The sequence below is a fragment of the Panthera onca genome, chromosome A2 (assembly GCF_046562875.1).
Source record: "Panthera onca isolate mPanOnc1 chromosome A2, mPanOnc1 haplotype 2, whole genome shotgun sequence".
In the NCBI taxonomy this organism is placed as follows: Eukaryota; Metazoa; Chordata; class Mammalia; order Carnivora; family Felidae; genus Panthera; species Panthera onca.
The window spans coordinates 130,528,856-130,551,296 of record NC_138340.1 but is presented as its reverse complement, the minus strand read 5'-3'; the positions used below and the strand labels follow the sequence as shown (position 1 = coordinate 130,551,296).

The 22,441-nt window shown below is 38.0% G+C and overlaps 1 protein-coding gene across 4 annotated transcripts in view; it reads left to right on the top strand.

Annotated features, from left to right (window-relative positions):
* DOCK4 (dedicator of cytokinesis 4) overlaps positions 1-22,441 on the top strand; it is a 432,206-nt gene that overhangs the window by 241,121 nt on the left and 168,644 nt on the right. For all 4 annotated transcript variants that reach the window (XM_078440451.2, XM_078440457.2, XM_078440464.2 and 1 more), the window contains exons 12-13: positions 70-158; positions 17,707-17,832. In XM_078440451.2, the coding sequence (XP_078296577.1) occupies positions 70-158; positions 17,707-17,832 (215 nt within the window). The remainder of the gene's footprint in view (positions 1-69; positions 159-17,706; positions 17,833-22,441) is intronic.

The following is a 22,441-nucleotide window of genomic DNA, read 5'->3' as shown; positions in this document are numbered from 1 at the left end:
GGTACTGTTCAGATCTTTGTTTGATCTCATCCATCATCCAAGCTTAACAGAGTGTTAATGTTTTCATAGGTGTAACACAGAGAGCGAGTGGTACCAAATCCACGAGAACATCATCAAAAAGCTGAACGCACGTTACAATTTGACAGGCTCCAACGCAGGTGAGTGTGGGGGGCTGGCTGACTCTACCTCCACTCTTCATTTCAGTCCTTTTATTTTATTTATCTTTGTAAGAAGGAAGCAAACTGCCTTTTGTTTATGTCTGCATTCACTTCGTAACTTTAAAAAATGGCAAGTCAACAATCTCGTATGTCTCCCTGTGCTTTGATAGGTTCGTAGCTCTAACTCTCTTTAAAAAGTGTATCCTGTTCTGGTTTGAAACAAAGCAGAGTACCTGAATTTGTTTAAAAATACCAAGTCTTGAGGCCTCTTAGCTGTTACCAGTTATTAAAAACCAAATGACAGATAGGGTTGGGTTCCTGACTGTTGTGTGGAATAGGTTTGATGGATGGAAATTGGTCAGTAAGGTCCAAGAAAAACATGCTTCACTGCCTATAGCTGGGAGCATCATTATGCACTGTAGAATAAATATTCAGGTTTATGCATTGAAATTGAATAAGAGGGTAAATGAAACTGCAGTGGCATATGCAGAAAAATGTATGCATGCTTATTAAGGGAACTGGAATATATAGCATTGCAAGTTGTGTATAATATGTGGTACATAGTCTTATCCTAATAAATTCATAGAGTATATTACATAGCATATAGTGACATCTTTAAGTTTTCTCAGTGGACAAAAACTTGGTGAACATTCTTTGTTCCCTGTCCCCGCTTCAAACCGTGTGGAAACAAAGTACGTAGCTATATGCTTTCAGTGATGTCAAAAACTTCAAATTAGGTAATCTATTATTTGAACTGAATGCTTTGTTTTTAAGACTGGCTTTTAAAGTAATTGGGATATAGATATTTATGTTCTAGTCCAACTTGCCTGGTAATGTAGAAGATCACAATCTAAACTCAGACCACCTTTTTCTCAGACCTGTGCACATCTCGTTAGGCCAAACTGACCCACAAAGAAAAAGTAACTGCAGACAGAAACTTTCGGGTTCAGGGACAGCTCTAAGTGTTCACAAGTCACACCTATGGCAGCATTCAGGCTGTAGTGAGTGGTGAGGTCAGTTTTCCCCTCCTTTTCCCAAGAGTTGGGGAGGTAACTTGGGTTTTATCTCATTCACATAATGTCATACATCGACCACTAAATAAACAATAGACCTGGAGCCCATGAGGGCAGAGTCCCTAAAGGATCAGGAGGAGATAGTAGAATATATCATGAAGTTCTATACTTCAGAAACTGGTATGTATACTTGTCTTCACTTTTTCTGTGACCAGTTGTGTATGGACCAAATGATTTAATTTAAACGTACCTCACAACAAACAATCCTAAAATTTGTATGGAACCACAAAAGACCCTAAATAGCCAAAGTAATCCTGAAAAAGAAAAGCAAAGCTAGAGGCATCACAATCCCAGACTTCAAGCTACAATACAAAGCTGTAGTCATCAAGACATTATGGTACTGGCACAAAAGCAGACACATAAATCAATGGAATGGAAGAGAAAACCAAGAAATAGACCCCAACTATATGGTCAATGAAATCTTTGATATAGCAGGAAAGAATATCCAATGGAAAAAGATAGTCTCTTCAACAAATGGTGTTGGGAAAACTGGAAAGCAACATGCAGAAGAATGAAACTGAACTACTCTCTGATGCCATACACAAATATAAATTGAAAACGGATGAAAGACCTAAATATGAGACAGGAAACCATCAAAATCCTAGAGGAGGACACAGACAGCAACCTCTGTGACCTCTGCTGGAGTAATGTCTTACTAGACACATCTCCAGAGGCAAGGGAAACAAAAGCAAAAATGAACTATTGGGACCTCACCAAGATAGACAAGCTTCTACACAGTAAAGGAAATAATCAACAAACCTAAAAGGCAGATGGGAGAAGATATTTGCAACTCTGATACCTGATAAAGTGTTGGTATCCAAAATCTATAAAGAACTTATCATACTCAGCACCTAAAAAACAAATAATCCAATGAAATGGGCAGAAGACATGAATAGACATTTTTCCAAAGAAGACATCCAGATCCCTAACAGACACATGAGATGCTCAGCATCAAACATCATCAGGGAAATAAAATCAAAACCACAATGAGATACCACCTCACACCTGTCAGAACAGCTAAAATTAATAACACAGGGAACAACAAGTGTTGGCAAGGATGCAGAGAAAGAGGAATCCCCTTACACTTTTGGTGCGAATGCAGACTGGTGCAGCCACTCTGGAAAACAATATGTAGGTTCCTCAAAAAGTTAAAAATAAAACTACCCTATGACCCAGAAATTGCATTGCTAGGTATATACGCAAAAGATACAAAAATGAAGTTTTTAGGGAGTACATGTACCTGATATTTGTAGCAGTATTATCAATAATAACTAAACTATGGAAAGAGCCCAAGTATCCATCAACTGGTGAATGGATAAAGAAGATGTGAAGTGTGTGTATGTATCGTGTGTGTGTGTATATATATATATATATATATATATATATATATATATATATATAAAATGGGATATTATATATATTGGGACATATAATGGGATATTACTCAGCCATCAAAAAGAATGAAATCTTGCCATTTACAAGAACATGAATGGAACTAGAGTGTATTATGCTAAGCAACACATATCAGTCAAAGAAAGACAAATACCATATTTCATTATTGTGTGGAATTTAATAAACAAAACAGATGAGTGCATGAGAAAGTCAGGGGAGAGAAGAGAGAGAAACAAAGTACAAGAGACTCAACAATAGAGAACAAACTGAGGGTTATTGGACAAGGATGACTGGGGATGGGCTAGATGGGTGATGGGTGTATTAAGGAGGGCACTTGTAATGAGCACTGGGTGTTGTAAGTAAGGGATGAATCACTGAATTCTCATGAAATCAATATTGCACTGGATGTTAACTAACTAGAATTGAAATAAAAATTTGAAAAAGGAAAAAAAGATGAAAGGCTTTCTAATGAAAAACTGTGAATTAGAGATAATTAAACCCTAGGACATTGTGATAGTTAATTTTGTGTCACCTTGGCTAGGCCATAGTACCTAGATATTTAGTCAAACATTATTCTAGGTGTTTCCTGAAGTTATTTTTAAGTGAAATTAACATTTAAATTAGTGGACTTTGAACAAAGCAGGTTGTCCTCTGTAATGTGGGTGTGCCTTATCCAATCATTTGAAGTTCCTGCTAGAAAAAAGCTGACCTACCCATGGAGGAAGAGGGACTTTTGCCTCCAAACTGCATTCCCACTTGAACTGCAGTATCAACTCTTCCCTCAGTCTCCAGCCTGCCCCTCTACCTCCGCAATTGCTTGAGCCACTTCTCTCTCTCATCTCCTCTTGGTTCTGTTTCTGTGGCTGATTAAGACATTCACGGTTCCATTTTTTACAAACATCTTTTCTAGTCTTTATGGCTAGATTTTGGGGGTAATTTTGGGGGGTGGTGTATATTGTCACTAACTGCATACGTATAATTGTGTATTCTTTTATTGCTTTAAAAAAATTTTATTAGGACATTTTCATCTTCCTTGTTAATACAAAGTTTTAATAAATGTCAATTAAGCAGCTCCAAACAAGCAAACAAACACTCAGTAAGATTTCAGAGATACCACTTTTTTAAAGTTGGGGCACCTGGGTGGCTCAGTTGGTTGGGCAACCGACTTCGGCTCAGGTCATGATCTCGCAGTTTGTGAGTTCGAGCCCCGCGTCAGGCTCTGTGCTGACAGCTCAGAGCCTGGAACCTTCTTCAGATTCTGTGTCTCCGCTCTCTCTGCCCCTCCCTTGCTCACGCTCTGAGTCTCTCTGTCTCTCAATAATAAATAAACGTCAAAAAAAAACTTAAGCTAATCTTGCCAAATTTATTGGTAGACTTCTAGGCAAATCCTAGTTAGTTTTGTTCTAAACCTTTTGGGTTTCATGATACCATGGACTATTTTTTATCATTAAATACCCTGTAGACCTGTGCTATCCAGTTCGTTGGGCACTAGCCACACGTGGCTATTGAGCACTAGATATGAGGCTTATTGCACTGGGATCGAGGTGTGCTGTCATTATAAAAATACATACTGGATTTCAAAAACTTCATACTTAAAAAAAAAACATAAAATATCCCATCAATAATTTTTCCCATCAGTAATTTTATATTGATTACATGTTGAAAGACAACATTGTGGAGACATTGGGTTAAATAAAATACATTACTAAAACTAATTTTGTTTCTTTTTACTTTTTTTACCATGGCTACTAGAAAAGTTTTAATATAAATTGGTGGCTCAAATTGTATTTCTATTAGACAGTGCTGTCCTGGACTTGATTTAAATGTTTGTTTTGTTTTGTTTTTTCAGTTCTTTTCATGCCTCACAAACATGATTCATTATGCCTTGCTCCTTTCCTGCTGTGGGTATTTAATGGTACACATTTGTAGCCATTACGTATCTTGTGGTTTCTGCCCACAAGGGAGAGTCCCTCTACTCCTAATTTCCCTTCATTGACCTCCTGTGTGAATAGACACATATGAAACTAGCCCCAGCTTGCAGTTTTTCCCATGGATTGCCTTACTGTCCCTGCTGTCACAGATGCAGTCTTGAGTAAGCAGGATGTGTTGATCTGCTCCAGTAGATTTCTTTGCCAACTCCTTATGGACTCCGAACCCTTTTCCTCTTTCCAGTGTGCCTTTATGCAGAACAAAATTCCTCAGTTCTTACATTATTTAAAAATATCATTTTCCAGACTCTGATGTGATTCCCAGTTGCCTCTAGGATCACGGTAAAGGTCTCAGTGGTGGGCTTTGATTTATACCTCCAGATAGATTCCTAACATAACTGATTCTGTATCCTATGAGGTCAGGGTTCCACTAAAGCCAAACTGCACATTTCTCTCTGCTTATATATGAGAGTCATTTTATAGAGAGTGTAGCCTTTAAGAAGAGCTTTGCCTCTGGAAATAAGATGCCCTAGGTTTGAATCCCAGTTTTACTGGGATAATAGTAATAGCACCTTCTAAGGGCTTTCAGAGGGATTGAAAGAGAAAACATATGCAAAGCATGTAACACAACACTTGATGCATATAAGTACCTGTTCATTGTTAACTATTATTGTTTTCCCTCTTTGGAGTCATCATTGCGTCACCTTGTTTCATTTTCTCAAAACGGATCCTGATTTGATCTCCTTAATGAAGACTTTGAGAGTAACACAGTTGGATTATTGATAGGTTGGATCATTGAACTGGTCTTTTCCATTTATCTCTGCTGATTTGATTGCTAATATCTCTTCCCAGGTCTTTTAAATTTAATTGTTTTCCTTGTGATAACATAGATTAGCTCCAGGAAGAAAGGGCAGCACATCTTTTTCCTTGCAAAGTTCTAGGTGTTTAGACGTGCTCCCCATATTCCACGTGCTTTGTCAATTTTATTGACCTATGGATCACTTACCCTTGCTGGAATCCTGAGTGAGACTACCAGTAAGTGACATCGAAACCACCTTATTCCCTTAATGCTACCTTTTCTCTTTACAACCAACATACTGAAATGAAAAACTACTTGTTGCATCTTTGGAAAGAGTGAAAGAAACCATTGTACTGTGGAGCCCTATGTAAAAGTTTCCAGCCTTGGCAGAATCCATCCTCCATTTTGTTGCCTACTGTAATATGTAGATTGACTTCTACTGTAGAGCCCTGTTTTCCTGTTCTTATGATCACCTTTCCCCATTCTTCTTTTCAGTCTGAGCCCCAGCCAGCTGCCAGTGGCCAGCATCTGTCTGCCTTCTATTGCTCTGGTCTTGCCACTGAAGTTTCTAGCCTTCAGTCTTGGTGGATCATTGCTTGATGTCACCTTGGTCTATTCATACCCTTCTTGTAGAAAGACAATTATGAGAAGAGAGGTATTCAGGAGCTGTTTGGCTTTATTATTGGAAGGAAGGCTCTCTAATGACTTCCTTAAACATAGTGGAGGAAGCAAGGGTATACAAAATTGAAATTGGAGATTGGGATGCCTAACATTCAAACTATCCCAGTGGGTCGATATATTGACTTCCATTGTTTTCTCCTCTGACTATGGGATTGGTGATTGAATGGAAGCAGTACAGTCAGAGGTTTTCAAGAGAACTGATTTTATTCAACAAAGTATGGGGTTTTTTCCTGCTTTCCTCCCACTATTCCTTGGTTATTGGTACTTAAAAGAGAAAAAAGAATAACATTGAAATTAGTTTTGGAAACACATTCTACCACCTAATTTCCAGGTCCTTTATGCTTCATTGATGTCTTCCTGTCTCTTAGAATTGTAATCTTGTCTATTTAATAAATAAAGGGATTTGTCTAGTTAACTGACTCCACCCCCCACCTTCCCCCCTGCCCCTTACCTAAAACTTACCTTGCAAAGGTACATTAACCACTATCTTTGTTGAGTTTCGAAACTGGGAGAAAATTGGGAGAGATCCATTTAACTTTAAGGAGAAAAAAAAAAAAAAATCTATGGTTAGTCTTCGTTAGCTTGAGTAATTTGAAATTTCCAAAATTGTGCTCTGTGGGAATTTTAAAATCCAAAAGTAATATTGTAAGAATTTGAAATTCTAAAAATAGTCATGAAAATGAGCCTGGTTTTGGTTTGCTGAGCAAATGGTTATTATAAATGTCACCTCCAATAGATGTTAGCAATTGAATCCTAGGAATGTGAACTAAGACTGAGCCACTGTGATTTACTGAGGCAAATTCAGTTCTGTGACTTGAAGTAAATTGTGTAAAAATCATTGGCTCTGGTTCAATGTGTCCTGAGAGAAACGTCAAAATCTTTTCATATTATCTGAGTATTTATGAAATCCTATTTCCTATAGTTTGCACATGTAGTTTACAACTAGAAGAAATCATATTGACTAATCACATCACTTTCTGCAGTCTTTTTTTTTCTTTTTTTGCCTTAGCAAGATGAGCATCCGTGGTTGCATTCCTACCAATTGTACGTTGTAACCCCAACAGCAGATTAAAAGGAATTACCTAGATGAGGAGCCCATCTAGAGGCTCTAGATGGAGGGAGTGCAGTTTAATTCTGTGCAGGAAGTGAACATTGTTCTTTGTTTGGCTGAAGTGAAGAGACTTTTGACAGTTAGATTGCATTTTTGGGGTTGAGCATCCTCCCCTTACAGAGCAATGCAGCCATTTAACTCCGTATTATTGAAGTATAATTCTTGAGAACTCTATTGATGCTTCTGAATTTTGAACACTGCATTTAGAAAATTTGCTTTCTAATATTGTTAAAAGAAGCTGGTACTTATTGGCATCATCGTTTGGCTGGAAATGCAGTATGTGACCTTTTTCTGCACCTTTGAAACTCCCTAATTGTTAAACCATGCTCTCTTTATTCTAAAGTTGTTTTTTTAAAATTTTCAACTACATTTACTTCCAGAAAAGTTACATGATTAGTACAAAGCATTCCTAATTTCTCAAAGGTTAGCATTTTACTACATTTGCTTTATCCTTCACTCCCTCACAGTCACTCATTCTCTCTCTTTCTCTCTTTCTAGTTATTTAGTGTTACTGAATTGGTATAATCCCTAAGGTTGCTTCAGTGCCTTTAATGTTTATAAATATGTGTGTGTACATACACAGTATACATACAATACACACAAACACACAAATATATATGCATATATCATACACACAGCACATACATTTTTCCCCCTGAACTGTTTGAGAACAAAGTATAGGCATGATTCCTCTCTACCTCTGCTTACTGTATGACATGGGACCGTAACTAAAATACAATGATCAAATCAGGAAATTAACATTGATGTAACGTGCTTATCTATAGGTCTTACTCATATTTTGGCAGTTTTTTTGACGGCCTTTATAACAAAAGAAACCCAGGCTGTACTGCACGCGTTTGTGCTAGCTTTTCAGTTTAATCTAAACTTTAAACCATTTACACTTTAAACCATTCTCTTTGAATGACCGTGAAGAAAAAAAAAAAAAAAAAGAGTTCAAAATATGGTATTAAATGATGCTCTAAGATGTTTTTAGGAGCAGCTGGGTAGTTCAGTCAGTTTAGTGTTCGACTCTTGATTTCAGCTCAGGTCATGATCTCGTGGTCGTGTGGTTGAGCTGCGTGTCTGTCAGCACAGAGCCTGCTTGGGGTTCTCTCTCTCCCTCTTTTTTGCCCCTTCCCAAGATGCTTTCTCTCTCTCTCTCTCGCTCCCTCTCAAAATAAATAAATTAAAAAAATACATTTTTAATGCTTCATGCTATATTTAAGAAAACCAAAGTATAAACTAATAGAAGTACTGATTAGAGCTTGATTTTATTCTCTAAATTACCTGTATTTTGCTAACTTAGATATAATCACTAGCAATATTGTTAGGAAAATTTGCTATTTAGAAAAAATTTGCAGTTTATAAAGGCAAGTATTTGAATAAATTAAAAAATCGAAAGTTATACTCATATGAGTATGCATAAGTATACATTTAAACAAAAATTTTTTTAATGTTTACTTATTTTTGAGAGAGAAAGGGAGTGTGAGTGGGGGAGGGTCAGAGAAAGGGGAAGACACAGAGTCTGAAGCAGGCTCCAAGCTCCAAGCTGTCAGCACAGACTCCATTGCAGGCTTGCAAACCACGAGATCATGACCTGAGCTGAAGTCAAATGCTTAACTGACTGAGACACCTAGGTGCCCCGAGTATACATTTTTTAAAAAGTAGCTTCCAGCCACTGGCTTATTATGTGCTTCGTGTTTTGAAAAAAAATTACAATAATAATAATTATTGCATAATAGTAAAAAACAAACCACTTTTCCACCTTGACCGAATCCTCAGTATATACCATTGAAATGTTGATATCCAAAAATCATAAAATAAGGATGGAAATTTCAAGGTGAAAATGTTCCAATGTTAAGAAGGAAATGTGAATTCCCTCTGAATGGTCTCATCCATTCCTATAATTACAGCTTCCAGTATATGCCAGTGGGCCACTCTCCATCCTCATTTTTGGTCAGTAATTTTCTTTTCTGGATAAAACTCAATGAAAATAAAAAATTTTAGACATCTCTTAAGTGTTTTAGGTTGATGTTCGATAACTTATTATGTATTCCTTTAGTCTTATTTTTGCTATAACTGTGAGCAATGGGCTAACCACTTCTTTAAAGAAGACATGGAAGTCTTCCCAAAACCAGAAATAGCATATCTGTGGGCTAGCAATTATAATTACAAGAGTATTTGCACATACTTATCCCATTTACATGTTAGAACACAGGCCTCCCAATGGACAGGGTTACCAATTCAGAGATCACAGGGAGTTGATTTTCAGAAGGTGAGCCTATAGTCAAACCCTTTGATTATCCTCAATGGTGTCAAAATTGCATCGTCTGAGAGTTAAGTTGATTTAAAGAAATAGCAATAGGCACATTCACAAACTGAATAATACTGATTAAAAGTCAGAAGTAGAGGTGGGACTATTAAGAGAGAAGAGTGATTTTCTTTTACTTTATCTTTTTCTTTTCTTTTCTTTTCTTTTCTTTTCTTTTCTTTCTTTACTTCTTTCTTTCCTTCCTTCCTTCACTTTAAATTAGCTTTGAAAGTACATCTGAAAGAATAGATACATCCTCAAATTTGAGCATTGGCAGTGTTAATGGTACCTTGTCTAGATTTTCAAGATGGCAGTGTTAACTGACAGTTGTCCTTTGGGTAATCTGGTTCTGCTGGCAGAGGATTAAAGCAGCTAGGCCCCTCCATCATGTAATTAAAGATTCAGTAGACTTCTAGTGCTGTCACACGCCCGTTTTATTTCTTTCTCTAATCTGGCTCATTTTGACGTTCTAGTGTCTTCCTAGTGCTTCTGGCTTTTGCTCCATCGACTCATTTTCCAACAGTGCTATCTCACTTGACAGCACTCTTACTAGATATTTGGTTTCCTTTCTTTCCTCTACTCCAGAGACCATGAGATAGATCCTGTCTCTGACCTCTCTGTGTGAATACCTCGCTTGATCCCACCAGGATTTTATTACTTGCTGCAGCCAGGATCTACTCCTGGAAGTTCTCTCTGGCTTTGAGTTGGGCCCACATTAGATAAATGCCTGTAGTGTATTTATTTTAAAAGCCAATTATCTTACCTCACAGACCCCACATATAATATCCTAATACTCAAAGCAAAACTCTGATGATAGATTTTGTAAATCAAGCACATGAGAGGGAATAGAAGTAAAAATTCTTGCTCTGATAATAATGAGGTCTGAAATATTTCATAAATAAGCAGATTTGACTGAAGATGATTTTATGACAGAATCTAATAATACTCTCTTTTGCAAGTTTTGCTGCTACCTCATGATGGTTGTGATTTGGTAGTTCACATTTAGAAGTCCTAGCAATTATGTTTTACCCTTAGCCCCTACCTCCCAAACACAAAGGATGAAAATACTGTCAAGAAATAGTGTCTTTAGAGTTTTGCTACAGAAGAGCAGCATGAGGAGCTGCATAGACCCACCCCAAACAGAAACAGCTGCAACTGGTAAGGATCATATATTTAAAGAGTGCTAAAATCAGAACATTTTTTTAAGAGCATACAGCATGTAAAGAAATACTTATTCAAGAGTCCTACTAAATCTTGATAAGAACAGAGAGAGTTGGTGACCCTGTGCCACTACCCACTTCCTCCTTTCCACCTGCCCCTGCTCAGCATGATGGAAGTTCTCCTCCAGGCACGTGTGGCTGAGAAGATGGGGCTGCTTCTTCCCTGAGCTCTCAGTCAAGGGATACAGTGTCTGACTGAAGGGTGATGGCTCCTTGTATTTTTCAACTCCCTTAGCTCTGAGATGCAGAGGCTAAATTTCCAGCCAAAGTGGCTGAGAGCTAGGGGGCCTCCCTTCTACCCAGCCCCCATTCACAGGGCAGTGGCTCTGCCTGAGGTACAACAGGCCAGGAATATTGGGGCAGCACTTGCCCTTGCCCAGCTTGCTCACTGGATGGAGGTGCTGCATGAAGAGAGGCAAGTTGAGAAAATCGGAGTTACTGCCCCAGTAAACTTGAACCTTGCCCCTTGAACCTTGTCCATGAAGCAAGAGTGTGACTCTAAAGAATAGCCTACCATATCCACCTCCAACTCTGGAATAAGGGGTCAAAGATTTAGCTCAGGGAGAGAGGCAGCCCATAAGGAGAGAAAATTCAGAAGCTCTTCTGTAAGGAAATGACTTTATTTGAAACAGAGTATTCAGGAATTTAAGCCTGTGGGAATTCTTGAGAATTCAAGAAAAAAGTGTAGATTTTAGAAAAGGGTGGGAGTTTTTTTTGAAAAAAAAAAAAAAAAGAATGAAGAAAAATGAACAGAACCTTAGAAAAATATACCATCAGTGCATCAACATAAAAAAAAATGGGGATACCAGGAGAGAAGAGAGAGAGAAAGGAGGAAGAAAAGTATTGGGAGATATACTGGCAGAAAACTTCCCAGATTTGATGAAAAATATTTATTTGTACATCTAGGGAGCTCATTGACTTCAAGTATGATAAGTAGGAAGAGATCCACACCCAAATATATCATAGTAAAAATGCTGAAAGCCAATGACAGAATTCTTGAAAGCAGCAAGAGAAAAACTACTCATCATATACAGGGGAACCCCCAGGAGATTACTACCTGATTTCTCATAAAATACAGTGGAGGTCAGAAGGCAGCGATAACATATTAAAAGTGCTGAAAGTTTAAAAAAAAAAAAAAAAAGTCCACCAAAGTGTCAATCAGGAATCTTATACCCAGCAAAACTACCTTTCAAAAATGTAGGCAAAATAACAACATTCCAAGACAAAAATAAGTTTTTGCTAACAAATGTGCTTTGTAAGAAATACTGAAGTTCTTCAGGCTGAAAGCAAGTGACCCAGACCATGATCCAAATCCTCATGAAAAATAAAAAACACTGCTGAAGGTTAATTATACATTTATAAAAGACAGTATTGATGACTGTTTATCCTCCTTTCTATTCTTTTTTTAAAAACTCACAGCAGTTTTTTTTTTCAATTTATTTATTTATTTATTTATTTATTTATTTATTTATTCATTTATTTTGAGAGAGAGAGAGAGAGCATGAGCAGGGTACGGATGGAGAGAGAGTGAGCGAGCCAGTGAATCCTAAACAAGCTCTGAGCCATCAGCATAGAGCCCAACACAGGGCTCAAACTCATGAACTGTGAGATCATGAGCTGAGCCAAAATCAAGAGTCAGATCCTTAACCGACTGAGCCACCCAGGACCTCTTTCCTGCTTTACTCCTTTCTTTTTTTAGCTAAACTTCCCAACCCAGTACACAGCCCCATTTTCTATAGTTTCTCAGGTCAGATACTCAGGAGTCTACCATGATTCCTTATTTTCCCTCATTCCCTCACATGTAATATACCGTAAAGACATGCATTCTTTTATGGCAACATATAGCTTCTTTATCACTTTTTCCATCTCGGTTGCAACCATATCAGCATGACCCTCCATTATTTCTTGCCTTCATATCTGTAATGGCCTTCAGTTGTGCTCATCAGTTCCGCTTTTTACCTTCCCAGCCCCATTTTCCAAAGAACACTAAGAAAACTTTCTTAAAACACAAATTCTCCAGTGACTTCTTGTTGCATTTAGAATAACAATAATTAATTATGGCCTCCAGGACTACTGCTTATTTTTCTGGCTTCCCCTGTGCTATTAGGAATTTCCCCATCTTCACGTATGTCTGTTTGTACACCATTGTCTACTTGTATTGTTCACTTGCGTCTATGTCAGATCTCCAGTAATTGAATATTGTACATGATAGACAGATTTGCCCCCAAGGCCTCCATAGAACTTCATCATTCAAATATCCAGAAGATTTACAATACTTGGCTTAAACTAGTGGTAAGTGGGTGTGCCTTTTGAAAGGAATATCGTCTTTGTGTATGGCACTTAGGGAATGTTGAACATTTTTTTGATGGAAGGTAATTTGTTGATATTCATGGTAGGGAGGAACAAGAACAGAAACAGTGATGTTGTGTAATAATAGTCGGGGCATTGTTAACAGCAGCTAACATTGTTGAGCATGTTCTTTGTGCCGGGTATCACCCAAAGTATTTTATGAAGTTGTTATCACTATTAACTTCATTTTACAGATGTGGAAACCAAAGCACAGAGAAGTTAACATTTGACAGAGTCATGAAGCTCTATGATATATTTCTTAACTTTCACACTTAATCATAACATGTATTTATCAAATGTATTTGTCATTTTTTATTTTTGCTTTGCTGTAAATTCACAGCTACAAGTTATTTGGTTCATTGGTGGCAAATGGCTGATATAGTCTAAAATTAATTTTGCCTGCTACTTACAAATCATGCTGTGCTTGGCATTTTTATATAAAAGTGCAGAATTTCATGAATTTAAAAGGAACCATCTTAAGGATTGAGTTAACTTCAATTCCTGTGAAATTAGAGCTACCAAATAATCAACCACATTTGATTCTACAGAAAGTAAGCCTTTCTTTCCTACACTACTGCTCTGTATGCTGAGCATGAGAAATAGGTTATTTTGTGACAGACTCTAGATTAATTAATTTCTATGCCTTTGTTTAAAATTAGATATCATATCATTATAATTGGCTCTTAAACATCTAGGCAGATAAAAATGTTCAGTTTAATGATCGCTTCTTTTAATAAGAGGAACAGTTCTCCCTTAGCAATTTCATTTTTGGTATGTATATTAAGGACTGGAAAAAAGTGATTGTAAAACATTATTTATATATTTTGTAAAATTAAAAATCTAACCTAATTCTTCAGCTTATTGGTTGTCATAAATTCCTGTTTGTTTTTTTAATCTTCCCTGAACTTTCAAATTCCCTCAGTAATTTTTCCTTATTTTAATATTGCTAGCATATGCTTAGCCCATTCTGCTTTATGTTTTATTTATATGTGCATGTTTCATGTTCAGTATCATATATATCCTTATATCCCACCTTCCACCTTCCTCTCAAACTGGAAGTTCTCTCCATACCCAAAGTGGGCAGGTTGAATTGTGGTTGGAATAAAATAGTGTACAAATAAAATTTTAGTTCTTAATGTAATTAAAAAATTTTTATTTGAGTATAATCGGTATACAGTGTTACATTAGTTTCCAGTGCACAGCACATAAAATTTTACAAGTGGCCCCAGCTCCAGAGATAGCAAGTAAGATGAGGCTAGAGAAGTTGGCTAACTAGGAAAAGAAGAGAAAGAAAAATACAGCTCTGTGAACATACTCTGTGTCATAAATGACCACTCCTGAAAGGATAGGGCTAATCCTCAGGATTAGCCCAATTTCTAATTGGAATGGGTGAATATTTGATGAGTCTCTCCCTTGTAGTGATGAGTAGTTTCTTCATCTTAGTGCATTATTTCTTATTGTTCTGGTGACTCCATCCTGTTGATTTTTGTCATGATAGTTAAGGGCCACAATAAAAATAGGATCTAGAGTTTCCTTGACTGAAAAATAATTAGTATTGCAAAAGCTCTTTGTGTGTTAGCCCTTTTGGATTCTTGCTATATCATGTTTTTTCTTTGTCTTATTGAAAGTATACCCACGCTTGAATGTTTCATGTTGAGTGTTGTGGGTATTTTTTTCTTTTTAATTTTTTTTATGGAAACTGAGTTGGTGATTTAGGAAGAGCCAAGTACATTATGGTGAAGCCCTCAGTTCATTTGGCCTTTCCAATTCTTGACTATCAGTGAGCTCTTTAGTGTGAAGAAATTGAGTCACCTCAAAATGATAGTACCTTCCCCTCTCCTCCAAATTGGTTTCACTGGGCAAGACAAATGAAATCATTACACCTTGGCCTTTAATCTATAACTACTAAACCTCCAGAATGAAAACTGCCATACCTTCTAACTAAATTTTAGGATGTGTTCAACTCTTAAATGCAAGGTTTTCCTTCTCCCTCATAGTATTTTGTCTGTTTTCCTCTGTTATTTTCTCATTCCCTTCCCTTATCTACTAGCTGGCTCCTCCCTGTTTTCCCCTGAATGGGTCCGCTCTACCCTTTTGCGTTCCTCTCATCTCTGTAGCGCCTACTGATTAGAGTACATTGGTTCTTCCCTAACACATATTGTTTTTCTATCTTGGATTTTATTTTCTTTGTTTTTTGGGTTTTTTTTTTTTTTTTTTGCTTTTTTTTTTTTTAACCCATCTTGGATTTTCTTAAGCATTATCTCTGACTGAATGCTTTTCTTCTTTCATTGTTTTATCTTCTGTTAAGTATTGTTTATGTTAAAAAAAAAAAGAAAAAGAAAAAGAAAAATCACTGTTGGTTAAATGAGTTCTGGCTCCAGTAGGGCAAAACCAGAATCCTAGTCACTTTCTTTCTTCTAGCCCCTACGCTGAATAGCATGATGTCTTTGCTTCTCATTTCCCTTCAGATTTTTTCTTACTTTACACATTATGTTGCCAGTGCCTCTGATTAGATCCTTTGATGAGAAGTCCTAGTAAATTGATCTTCACTTGCAAAAAATTGTAGGACCTCAAGAATTTTCTTAAGTCCATCTGACTCTCTGTGTGAAAGCATTGCTTATAGTACCCCAGATTTGAAGTGTTCTCCCCAGCATGAGGAACTGTTCTTAGGTACCATGTCTGGCATGAACTGCCCTTCTACATATATCAGCTTCTGATGATGTTAATGGTGATGGTGTGGGTGAGTATTTTGGAGGCAAAAGGACAGAAGTGGGAAGAGAACAGAAACACCAGTAATGAGGTGGGGGTAGTGGGAGAGTGTGAGTCAGGAAGAAATAGCTGCTGGGACAGATGGATTACAACACATGTTAGTTTGTTTTCATTTTCCTGCCTTTGGGTTTTAAAAGGAGCCAATAGCACCACATAAAAGTATCCCAAAGCTACACAAATTGTGTCGCCATCAAACCATCCAGACCAGTTATTCCCCCCTCCTTCATTCCTTGTGATTATCGAGGGACAGATGCTCCTCCATTCTGTTGCCTTCAGTCTCCCAACTCAGATGGAGTGGGGCGGGGAGGGAGATAAAGGATAGATAGGTAAAAATGGCTTGAAGATTTAGTTAAAGTTCCTGAGTACCTGCCACATTTAACCAAATTCTGACAACAGCTCTCTGACACATTCTCTTAGACCCACACACCAGAAAGTGTGAGGACATAATGATGCAGTACTGTCCTGCCGTTCATCTCTTAAATCTTTGCCCCTTGGGTATACCTCATCAGACTGGAACCCCAGGGAAGGCTCCATCTTCTCTATGAGCCTATTTTTTTTTTAAACAAAATTTCCTGATGTTTTAACCACTTTATGGAAAACCAAGCAAACAAACTAACAAAACACTTCTTCTGTTGTTCTTACTGTTGAAGGAGAATGAAAGGAAAATCCTAATGTAGATATGTGGTAAATAAGCTTTGCATTTCTTTTTGATTCCAGCATGAATGTTGTCATGCTTATGGTTCATGTTTGCGAGAGCATTGTAGTACTGTAAATGATGAATGGGGAATGGTAACTTGCACATGGTAAGTAATGATATAGGTAGAGAATCTTTGGAGTATAGATTTATCATCCTCTTAACTCCACCATCCAGATTCATTTTAAAATTGTGTGCAGGTTAATTATGACTGGAAGTTTTAAAAATAAGTCCCCTTTGATTGGCTTCATTTTCTATCACTAATGGAAGTAAGGAACCCTCTTTCCTTTCCTTTCCTTTCCTTTCCTTTCCTTTCCTTTCCTTTCCTTTCCTTCTTTTTTTGTCTTTCTTATTTAAAATAATAGAAAAACAGTAGGGAATTAAAAAACAGAAAGAGAAGTAGCATCCCAGAAATATACAAACATATTCACAAAAATACAGCATTAATTTCCTTTCTGTACTTCTTGCCTGGGAGTTGGGGGAATAAGTTACGAGAAATGTGTCATTCATCTTTTATATATCCCACTGTAGTAATGTCACTGTAATTGGCTTTTTTTTTTTTTAAAGATAATTTTACTACTTTACTGACTAAATGCCTTTTTGTTTGTGGCCTGCATCCTGCTAAATTCTTCTCAGTAGAAAATAATGCCATTATGAGTTTCTAATGTGTAGAGTATTAATATAATCTTACTTTCATTATAATAACCTTTGTTGCTTAAGTTTTAAGAAAATCTCTGAATATCCTTAAAATCCTTGAATTATTATATGACTCTAGATTTGTGTACACCTTAATGATATTGTTAACTTCATAGGTTTTATAGAGTTAAAAGAAATTAGAATTCCCATTTTGAGATCAGTGTCCTCTAGGGCTAGGTAGCAGTCATCAGTTGCTGGCATGAGTATCGGAGTGGGGTCATTTCTTCTGGTGGGGGGCTGGAAAAGAGGGTGTAGGGGCCAGAAGTCACACTTCTTAATGTTATGTTCAAATTTTTTCCAGTTGCTATGAACCTTTTTAAACAGGGGAAAAGGGAAAACCCAAATAGTCAAGTTGGAAAAGTGTTCTCTAGAAATTACTCCTATAGATTCTGTTGATTTTGTCTGAATATTAACCTTTTGTTTTAACAATGCCTTCATAGTTGTGGGCTTGTTGAAGCAAGCTCAGATTTCCATTCATGCTATTTCTGTCCTATTTTTTACTCTGTTATCTCTCATTTATTTTAGGTTTAGCAGTTTCCCTACAGCTATTGCATGGAGACATTGAACAAATCAGAAGAGAATACTCATCAGTATTTTCTCATGGAGTGTCTATAACGAGAAAGTTGGGTTTTTCTAATATTATTATGCCTGGTAAGTGATGTGGGATGGACCGAGGGTTGACATATGGGTGTTATGTCTGTTTTTGACACTTGAGAAATTTTTCAAATTTGTCAGTTTCAAAGAGTTCAAATGGACCATGCTAAAGAAGGAAATGAGGTGTATGATAATAAATAAGCAAAAGTTTTTAAAAATATCTTGACATTTTTATTAGCGTGGGTAACTTGTAGGGTCATGTTGCATTCTTTATGACCATGATAAGAAGGAAAACTGAAATAGTATCCAGAAAATACTTCCTTTGGTAGAAAATGTTAGTGAAGTCACTAAGGGGAAGTCCTTACAGGTTTTGATAAGAATAATTATTGGGCAGCAGCTTCACCTTCCTAAAGGATTTTTCTACCCAAGATATATATATGTAAATCAGCAGCCATATACAAATACCAAATGTTTTTCGCCACCTTTCCTAGTTCTTTTTGAGATGTATTTTTCAGGTCTCTTTTAGCAATGTAAAAGGACAAAAAAAGTAGGGGGGGGGGAGGGTTCATTTCTACGTGCAGAAGGTAGCAGTTAATGAGAATCACACTATCCAAGTAAATGCCAGATAGTAGTATTTCTCATTGCCCCTCATCCCACCCTCCACAACCAAGAGAAAAGTAGACCAAATGAAATAATCTCAAACTGTTGACAGTATTTTTAGAAATTATATCCTGTAAATCTCTGTTTAAATCCCACCTGTGGAAACAAGTGCGGGAAGTTGCATCTGACAGGGCCTTTGGCACAGCTGTAAGAATGCTGCTAGGACTGTCGTGGATAAAGACCTAATGTGATAGAGAAAGTGCCTGGCATTGCCCTGTTGCAGCATCTTGTGATGTCTCTGTGCAAACCTATTCCTGCGGGGAAGGCTAAGAGAGCCTGGAAAGTTTCCTGAGGTGACCTGACCTGGCTTAAGGACCCATTCTGCTTGAGCATCTCATGCTACTCTTGTTGAAAATGACTGTGTATATAGAACTGTTGACTTGGTGGCCTGTGATTCAGTGGCTCCTGCACCCCTTCATTATTTCCTTCAGTTGCTATAAATAACTGGTATTTTCCTTTGTAACAAAAAAAGAAAAAAATTCATGCCACTGGGAAGCAAATTGATGGGCAAATCTAATATAAAAAACATATTTTCAGACAGAATGCAGACAGCTGCTGGAAGAATTCCTCAGCTTGGTCTCTGGGCAGTATCATTGAGAAGTGGAAAAATATAAAGCAACATGACACTTCACCAGCTGAATAATTGTCTGGGATGTGCTGTGCTCATGCCGCCTTTGTCTGGCTTTAATGATGGAAATGAACTTTCTCTGGAATAAGGCTCGCTCCTGTCCCTTTGCTGTACTACATTAGAGCGGCATTGGTCCCCCTGCCCAGGGGATCAGTCCTCGTGGACACAAGTCCGCATGCCAGCGATGCCAAGAGATGATTTTTAAAGCACCTGCTTCTTTTTCTTTTCTCCTTTTTCTTGGGTGGCTGCTTAATCTTCCACATTCGATGAAGAAGGGAGAGGTGTGTATATTTACACAAACAGCTGAAAGCAGCTTTAAAACTGAGTGGAATTTTTTTTTTACATTGCCAAACATGTGTTCATTGTTTTGTTTCCCTTTGTTATTTTCAGAATGTTGAATTGTCAGTTAATTCTGACTGGTGGCTCTAATGAAAACTTGAGCTGAATTCTTCAATGAGACAATGTAGGAGAACAACATTTCTAATGTCAATGTTGCACTGACAGTCTGCTGGCATGATTTTTTTTCTTTTCATTGTCTAGACTCATCTTTCCGAATTGATTTGTGTTCTGCTAGGGGTCAGGACAGGTGAGGCCCATGCTTATCCCCACAGGACAAGGTCATCAACATAGTCGCTGCCTCTCTACAGAAGGAGTTATCTGAGGTCTTGACACTGATGGGAGCATACACAAAACTTCTGCTGAGGATCATAGGACGTAATCAGTGCCAGACTCTTTTTGGAACGGGGAAAACACAGAAGCAGAAACTCTCCCCTTGGTCTGGCTATTGTAGGGGCACGTCTCTAAGATGTCACCTAGTGTGAAAAGGTGATCTGGCCATGTGCTTTCAAGCTGCATGACCCTTCCCTGTTGTTAAGTGTTGGCCATCCAGCACTTTGTTTCTTATGGTGTCCAGTTTTCAAAGAATATAAGTCACTTTCTTTGAAGCTCCATCACTGCTACGTACAAACCAAATAATTCTGCAGAAAGTTCCATGGTCTGGTCTCTGGGCCCATGATGGGGAGAGCAGCAAAAATATTTCAATCAGTGCTCTCCAGTAGAAATGTAATTAGAGAGCCATAAATGCAATTTTAACTTTTCTAGTAGCCACTTTCAAAAGAGTAAGAGCAAAGAGTTGAAATTAATTTTAATAATATGTTTTATTTAACCCACCACATCCAAAATATTATCATTTCAATAGGTGATTCATATAAAAAATTTTTAATGAGTTATTTCACACTCTCTTTTTTACCCTCCATCCCTGAAGGCTGGTGAATATTGTACATTTATAGCACATTTATTTCCAGCCAAGTCACATTTCAAGTACTCAGCTGCCACATGTGGCAGTGGTTACAGTATTGGACAGCCTTCCTCTAAATGTCTTAACAGACTGTGCAGAGTAGGACCTGGGCCACTGCTGAATATCGGGAAGGACTAAGTTTCCATCCACCAGACATTTTGGAGCAAAGCTAGCTGATGTGTCAGGAATGTCATGGAAGGTCAAGCTGTGCCTCCCCCAGCCTGAAGGCCCATTCTGACTGAGTTTATGGTTCTTTTAGGCAGCATGATCATTGCTTTCATCATTGCCTCGTGACTTTGTCTTCCCCATTTGTGCATTGTCCCCTTGGAAACTTGTTCTCATGTATCAACTGATTAAGCTGTCATTGTTTGTTAGGGTAAATTCAGTCTTCGTAGGAGATCTTTGAAGCTCCTAACCCTGAAAGGAATTGAATAAAAGTTGTGGAGTGATGGGAAAGGGAGGGGTTGAAATTTGGGAGGTAGAGGCTCACTTTGAAAACAATTAGCAGAACCCAGGTTTCAAATGGCTGCCAGTGGTAGTAGCTTTGATCTTCATCTCAAGATTTATTTAAGTTTAGTTTTCAAGTGTCATTCAGAGTAAGCCTCCTTTTTCTTTGGGTGTTAGGTGATCACATAAGTCAAATTTCTATTTGGTCAAAGCTGACTAGATAATGATTTGCACACTGGGGTGAGAGGAATGTTGTGCATATGTTTGCCTCGTGTTTAAGGGGATATGAAGTTCTGTTCTTTCAAGTATAAATGTTATTCTTTATCACTTACTGACAGAGACATATCAGTACATGGGACTGCCTGAGATAAGCCTTCTTTTGGCAAAAGCAGGTGGGAACCAGTGTGATATAATTCAAACTTCCTTAAAAATACATCCTAAATCTAACCAAAGCTCACCACCCCTCACTCCAAGTCACTGGACCTCCACGCATGTAACCACTTGCCTGAGACCTGAACCCCATGATCATGCTAGAGGAGGGGGTTGTGGACTTTCAACCAATGAATTCCACGGTGATCCAAGAGGTGGAGGTTAAGGATCATCTGGGTTATACTGAGGTGGGATTCCAGCCCCAAATCAGAATGGTGAAGGAGCTGGCACCTCCAAAAGTTTGAGGCTTACAGGCCCCATTACACAAGGGTGTAGGACTTTCCCCAGCTGGCCCTACCAGATATCCTTGTCCTAGAATATCGTGGGCATCAGGGAACCACAGCCCATCTCTACTCCTGTCTTTATGCAACACTGTTCTGGCAAGACTATCATGGATGCTATTATAGCATTTGCCATTATTTTCTTAGTAGTCCACAAAAATTGAAAAGCTACCCCCCAAAAAAGTTCAATACCTCATAATACTCTCCTAAAATAAGGCAAAACAAAAATGAGAATGACACAAAAAGGAGAAAAAAACATTGATAAGTTTCACCAAAGATGCACCATATGTGAGAAATCCAAAGTTCAGTTTTCAGCCCATCCATAAATTTTCCCTTTCTGTTTTCTGCTTTGATTTCCAGTTACCTGGGTTCCTGTCCTGTCCTTGCCCTCACCCATGAAGTTATCATTAAGTGATAGAATCTTGGGTATAGTTGGCATACATAATACATGGTAATACATAATACAATATGTACGAGCTTTCTATAGCTGCTCTTACAAATCACCACAAGAGGGATGGTTTAAAACACCACAAAAGTCTTATCTTGCAGTTATGGAGATCAGAAGTACGCACAGGTCTGGCTGGGCTAGAATCCGGGTCTTTCGGCAGGGCCGCATTTCTTCTGATGGCTGTAAGGGAGAATTCATTTCCTTGCCTTCTCCAGCTTCCAGAGATTGCCTGCACTCCTTGCCTCATGGCCCCCACATCATTCCTATGTCTGCTTCCCTCATCATACCGCCTTCTCTGTCTCTGGCCCTCCTGCCTCCATTTCCCTCTTTTACATTTTTTTTTTTTTAATGTTTTTAGTTTTGAGAGAGAGAGGGGCAGAGAGAGAGACACACACACATACAGAATCCGAAGCAGGCTTCAGGCTCTGAGCTGTCAGCACTGAGCCTGACGCGGGGCTCAAACTTGGGAACCGCAA